Below are 7,083 nucleotides of genomic sequence, written 5' to 3' on the forward strand. Positions count from 1 at the left end.
GACTTCTGCCCTTGTGATGTGGTGGTTGTTTTTGTATTCATACGTGCGCGTGTACTCGTGTCGCCGTCTTCTGTGCTAGATTGTGTGCTGACCTCTGCCCCTTGTGATGTGTTGGATGTATTTGTATTCATACGTGCGCGTGTACTCGTGTCGCCGTCTTCTGTGCTAGATTCTGTGCTGACTTCTGCCCCTTGTGATGTGGTGGTTGTATTTGTATTCATACGTGCGCGTGTACTCGTGTCGCCGTCTTCTGTGCATGATTCTGAGCTGACTTCTGCCCCTTGTGATGTGGTGATTGTTTTTGTATTCATACTTGCGCGTGTACTTGTGTCGCCGTCTTCTGTGCTAGATTGTGTGCTGACTTCTGCCCCTTGTGATGTGGTGGTTGTCTTTGTATTCCTACGTGCGCGTGTACTTGTGTCGCCGTCTTCTGTGCTAGATTCTGTGCTGACTTCTACTCCTTGTGATGCGGCGGATGTATTTGTATCCATACGAGCGTATGTACTTGTGCTACCCCCTTCCGTACTTGATGCTGCGCTAAATTCTATTGTTCGTGAATTGAACGATGTGTTTGTATTTATGCATGCATGCGTACTTCTACTTGTCTGGGCTGGAATTGCAGGATGGTAGCCTTCGCTTCTACGTTTCTTATTTATTGCTTCATGTATGTTGATAACCGTATTCCGCGCTCGTGCCTTCCGTATATTGTACTCGTCTCGTGTTTTTGTAGTTGAAATGAGTTTTCGTGTACCTTTTCGTTTTGATGAGGTAGATCATGTGTTGCTACGAGTGTTACTTGTGTTTGCGCGCAGAGGTGTGTTTCCTGCTACTCTTTGCATATATTCAGCTAGTTGTTGACCATTCTTATAACCTCTAATTGATTGTACAGGGGGATATGTGATATTCATTGCACCGAACGATCGATTTGCAATGAATGATCGATTTGTGTTTTATGAATTAGATTTCAAACTGGGTGGTTGTAAGTCTTGCTGTTTGCGAGTTGTGACACTGTCCCTCCAATTGACAATATGACTGCTAACACTGTTACCGACACCCTGCTTCTCTTCCTGCTGAGTGCTTGTGCCGGTAGCAATTGAACATGTTCCATGTCATCTTCAGAATCAGATACATGGTTGTCCATTGACCCGTCACTTCCACCATTCTCACCGTCTTCTCCCGCCATCGCAACAGGTAATGTCAATCACTATACTATCCCTGTCTAATCCCTCTAATACTGTCTACAAACTATGTGACTGTGACTGTGATCGCTAAAGTATGGCGTGCATTTAAGTGATGTAAACCTACTATGTAACTATACCACCACTATGGATGTACTAGCTACCACTAGTAAACAAGTAAATGAACTTAACAAGACTTAAAAGACCTAGGTAAGATGCTCAGCGACCAGTGGTAGGAGTCTTGCTACCACAGGTTCCGCTGTTTGGTCAGTGTGGTCACTGGTCAGTGTGTACGGGTGACAACGTTTGCTTGTAAATATGCTTGTGCACACTACATACGTTTGCAAAATTAAATACAAACAAGTCGGTTGTCGTAAAGCACCTATAATGGAATTATTTGGGTATTTCGTGTCCTAAAATGGCACTATACCTAAATTTTAGGACCAGACTGGATGGGCCTGGTCGATCAATGTTGTATTCTGATTAGTGTTTGGAAATTGACGGGTTTATTCGATTTCGTTGTCCTAAAAATAAAACTATTTCTTCTCCAATCAGTTTCAGTACAATATTTTATTAAAAATATATGTTCCAGTGTGTGATGAAGCACATACTGGCAGCACAGGTAGCCATCTATAATCCAATAGAATCCCACCTCATTTTTCAAAATATCTGGAAACTACAATATTTAACTCCTTTGTTCGGTGAGAAAACATCAAGTGGCAAATAAATGAAAATGAAGAAAAAAAGAAGAATTATATGTATCTGTTTACATATCCAAATTCCGCACAATTTTATATATATAAAAACCCCAAAAGGCCAAAACTGTCCTCCTAATTTTCAGGAGGTTAAAAAACTGTATAATTCAAAAGGCTATGAAAAAACTACTATTTTTTGGGCTGGAAAACCATAATCTTTATTTCAAAACCCTGAATGTTTTCTTAGAGACGGTGCGCGTGAGAGCTGTGCCCGAGTGAGTTTAAAAGCCAAATCGACAGATTTTCCCAGCAAGATAGTATGTAAGGCTTCCAACTCTGTGACTGAGTAGAGCTGCTGTGCCGAACTCCAGCGAGTAGATGCAAATAAAACTGGCAACATCACATCATTGCGTTTTATATATTTAAATACAATGCAACTCACAACCCATACGGCTCGCATCTGTGAATAGAACCGATATATCAACTTCCCGTAGCGACACTAACGGTGGAGCCTCTCCTAATGCGGCTAAGAAAGACATGCATGAACCAGCTTATTCTGGTCCCCAAATAAATTTCGCCCCTTTCTTCAACAGCATATCGACTGTTTGCTGAAATAAAGTGAAGTTTGGTACATAGCGATGCCATCAGTTAGCTGTAACACAGAGACTTCGAAGTTACTTGTTCGTGCTTGAAACCCGCACTTCTCTTAGCACACGCCTTTGCGGCCTCGTCTTCGATTTGAGACGCATCCTGACCAATGATGCGCACAAGGAATTCGACTTGCAGTTTTGTAAATTTGCATTCACTCAAATTATGACGTTCCGCTTCTTCAATCGCCGCAGCACTTTTTCTATCAGCGCCATATGCTCGGCAATTGTCATAAAACACAGAAATGTATCATTTATGTAAATGACCATATCCTTCTCGAGATCGTCAATGAACTCCTTTATGTGTGAACAAATGAAGGGTAAATCTGATATGCATTACAGTTTAACAATAATCCATATTTTCAAAGGTAAATGTCGTGTAGCTCCTTGGCGTTATTGACAATAACTTGACCTGCCAATATAATTTGATATAATTTAGTATAATATATACTACACCCAGAGGCTTCATGTATCAGGTTTGTGTCCTTTTGTGGACACGGCAAATAACTCACGATACTTAACCTGGCAATTCATAAGCACCAGCTTCGCACAAACTTGACTGGAGATTTCTGCAATGTCTTCCAATCGCACCATTCGATTACTCGTTCATTGAGCATACATGGTCAATATCTTCTTTTGAAGTACCACTCTCTTCTCAAAAAATTCTCTTTGTAGCTCACGTATTCTTGGGAGTAGCACAAACCTGCAAATTAATCACGTGCTCTGCTACCTCGATCGTTTAGTATTGTCCATCTGTCTAACACATCTCCGTCAAAAGCTCATAGATGGCGGCAGTTACCCATTCTTCCGGTACAGGCATCTCTTTACGGGACAAGTCTGCTTCTCGCCAAGAAAGGCTGTAGTCAAAAACGAGTAGCGCTTAGTAAAGAGTACTAAGTCTGAAAAAAAAGAAGGTCACAGGAGATATATAACAAGAGATTAGATGTCAACACCAGTAAGAAGATCTAGGTGATCACAGAGTATATCATAAACACGTATAGGCAACATCTGTAATAACAACAACAACTAAAGCTCCAAAGACTTCTCAACCCCATAAACGGTCACCGGATTAGATGTCAACACCAGTCAAAAGATCTAGGTGATCTCAAAACGAATCATAGACGCGTAAAAACAACATCTATGTTATATGCAAGAATAATTACGTGTTCCTTAAATTATAAAGAATTCTAAACTCCATAGACGATCACAGGCTACTTAAACCAAAGATCGAGTGTCATTACCAAGGAAAAGATTCATGTGATTTCAAAGCAACATAGACATGTCTGAGCAACATCTTGGTAACAACAAGAATAGTTGCGTGTCACAAATACATCAAGAGCACAAGAGGGATACAATAAACACAACAGATAGAAGAAAAAGTAAGATGCAATCTAAATCACCGACTTACAAAACCGAAATCGTAGGCAAACACTACTGAAATCAGTATGAATGTCATGGAATAAAAGGAAGACTTTTAGGATAAGCATAGACAGTCATAATTCCTTAACAGTCACAGGCATAGCTACCAATATCTAAACTTCATAGATATTTAGAGATACACGCACCAAAATATACATATGCCACACCAACCTGATTCAAAAATACATAAGACACATCACAAGAAACAGACCACATGCATCGAAAGTAATAAACCAACACATGCTATAAAAATAGAGCATCCCACACTCGAAGTAAAGACAATATCGACCCATAAAGAAGGTGAAGTACACGAGCACAGCAACAAGAAGAACAACTTCTTTTAAGGTATACACAAAACATACAAAGTATAATTCGAACAGAACATATATGTATGCACACCACATACACCGCAGACAGTGACATATCACAGTTCGGTACTGTTTCGAAAGCCCAAAATATTTTTTATGGAAGTTCGGTATTCAAAACAATGCATAGATCATAAATATGACGAAAAGCAACAAAATCAGGTTTATAAAACAAGAAACTGAGTTTACAAAAAATGACCCAATAAACCTACATGAACCAAAGTTTATCTCCTCAAACCAAAAATGCCACAAATAAACCCAGGAACTACGAGCACAGCCAGTCCCAACAGACCAAGTGTACAAGCAACAACCTAACAGATTGATACCAGAAGTAGATCAATGGTTATCAGAGCTATGCACTAAAGCTATGAGGTTGTGGACTGTGATAAAAGTGCTCACGATGAGTGCATTGCAATCAGTGTCTTTTTGAGCGAGCTAACACTATTTAGATCACATGTAGGGGACAAAATCTTAGAAGCAGAGATGGACAAGCTACTCAACATGAGTGAATTTCCCAAGTGGCCGATTAAGAAGTACGTTAGCATGGTTGACTGTCGTGATACAATAGAGTTTGTGTCTGTAGCAAAAGACCTGTTTGCGAGCACCAACATGTCATTGATACAGTATCTGTCACTCGTACAAGAATTGTTACGACAGACATGCGCAACAAAGGTATCGCGCACAGCGTAGTTCCAAACAGCTCTGGAAGGATTTCACTAATGAAAGACTACAATATGTTAATCATTGACAACTTGCGTTGCACCCCAATATACTATCTATTACAGAAGTGGCTCAATGACTTCTATGACACTCGCATGAACATTAATGTACGGGCAGCAAGATCGCGTCTCACAATGCTGGAGTTGGAGAAACAGTACAAGAACACAGAGAGAGAGTCCCCTAATTGGCAATTTCTCAAGTATCACGCTACCAATCACTAGTCATGTATGGATAGCAAGCTGAAACTGATAGACTAATAAAGGTTCAAAGGAAGCCTGATGATAGTAGTGGACAATTATCTGATATATCAGAGAAAGTATTCCATGAAATCGCTGGATATCTTATCAGACAAGCAAAAAGTCACACAGGCCAATCGCAATCGTGAACGCAAGCGAGTGAGAAACGCACCCATCCTAGACCAACGAGTCAATCGTCCGAGACTTGACATACCCACAAGAGGTCTACCCTAATAAAGGCTCAAAGAAAGCCTGATGGTAGTAGTGGACACTTACTTTATATATCAGAGAACGTATTCCATGAACTCACTGAAGATCTTATCATACAAGCAACAATCACACAGGTTAATCGCAATCGTGAACGCAAGCGAGTGAGAAACGTGCCCATCCCAGACCAACGATTCAATCGTCCGAGACTTGAAATATTCACAGGAGGCCCACCCAGAGGGGTGAGTCAACCCAGAGGGGGTGGACCACAAGTAGCACAAGGCCGAGGACGTCCCATAGGAAAGGGTACCAATAACCCAATACCGCGAGGACCACGACCTTGTCGCAGGTCAATAGTAAAGACTCGCACTATCGTTTGTGCGAATGCACGCTTCACCCCCCTTGTCTTCGCTACTAACTTGTATTAAAAATAAATAAAGTTTGAATATCTCACTTATTTTTATTGTAGTCTCGCTTTGCTACACTTCCGTGAAAACTGTTAACCTTCCTGTGTGGAATGGTAGCTTGTTGCGTTCCTTCCTGTTATTGGGAGGGTTTATTTGGTGTTTACTAGTCAAGCGTATTTCGTCACGTGTGGACTTGCTTGTGATTATTTTGTCATATGAGAAATTAATTTCTCGTGAACTTAATGAGATCTTCGGTCCTAGTGACGTCACCTGTGGATGTTCGGTCCTAGTGCTAGTGACATCATCTGTAGATGTTCGATTCTAGTGACATCACCTGTGGATGTTCTGTCCTATTGACATCACCTTTGGATGTTCTGTCATATTGACATCACCTGTGGATGTTCGGTCCTAGTGACGTCACCCGTGGATGTTCGGTCATAGTGACGTCACCATTATATGTTCGGTCCTGTACCGAACTTCCTGTTATGTTCACGTCACGTGTGATGTTCGGTCCTGTCTAACCTCTTGTGTTATTAACCTGTTTTGTACCAAACTGTGGTAGTGTATAGACTAGTGTCTAATTTTATTTGCAACTATTGTGCTTCTGTCTTGTGTCGCTTTGCGTGTGTGTCTTAGGTATGATCGTTTAGAACTTTGATTGTCTGCTAGTTGCACTTGTTCCATCGCCTGTGACCCCTGTTATGTTTTATATCAGATGGTACTTCTTGGCCCTATCACTATCAAGGTTGATTGTCTTGTTCTTATATGATAGGCTGGATTTGTAAGTCTTATAATTGATGTCTATGACTCTGTGCCTTGTGACTTGTCTTGTTTTTATAAGACCTCTATTATGTGCGAATTGCATTTATAGAACATGTGTGATATCTGTTTAGATTCCATCTAAGATGTTGTTTCTTAGTACTATCGAGTTCAGGACTAATTGTCCTGATCTCTTTTTGATAGTCGGGGTTGTTAATCATAATAATACTGTCAATTACTATTTGTCTTGTGACTGCATTATCTGATAAACACCTTGTGTCAATGTGATTTCTATCGTACTATCAATTTGATGTCCATCCTGGTTGCATTTTCAATTGTTTTAGTTCTTTGGTATCAATGTGAACAGCTTATGGTTTTGTTTATCATATTGTATGTGTCGATGTGATGGTTTGCTAATCCGATGTACCATAGATTGTTGTGTATATTGTT

At 40.4% G+C, this 7,083-nt stretch overlaps 2 protein-coding genes across 2 annotated transcripts in view; one reads left to right on the forward strand and one right to left on the reverse strand.

Annotated features, from left to right (window-relative positions):
* The window catches only part of SARC_00805 (hypothetical protein), a 2,421-nt gene extending 1,089 nt beyond the window's left edge, over positions 1–1,332 (reverse strand). The window contains exon 1 of the mRNA XM_014305488.1: positions 44–1,332. Coding sequence (XP_014160963.1) covers positions 44–491 — 448 coding nt within the window. The 5' untranslated portion in view covers positions 492–1,332. The remainder of the gene's footprint in view (positions 1–43) is intronic.
* Positions 1,333–4,787: 3,455 nt separating this feature from the next.
* SARC_00806 (hypothetical protein) lies at positions 4,788–5,245 on the forward strand (the record flags this gene model as incomplete). The annotated part of the gene is made up of 2 exons (XM_014305489.1): positions 4,788–4,976; positions 5,090–5,245. 2 exons carry the CDS (start codon positions 4,788–4,790, stop codon positions 5,243–5,245), a joined length of 345 nt encoding a protein of 114 aa, XP_014160964.1.
* Between the last annotated feature and the right edge of the window lie 1,838 nt (positions 5,246–7,083).

Source organism: Sphaeroforma arctica (genome assembly GCF_001186125.1).
Source record: "Sphaeroforma arctica JP610 unplaced genomic scaffold supercont1.28, whole genome shotgun sequence".
NCBI classification, from domain to species: Eukaryota; class Ichthyosporea; order Ichthyophonida; genus Sphaeroforma; species Sphaeroforma arctica.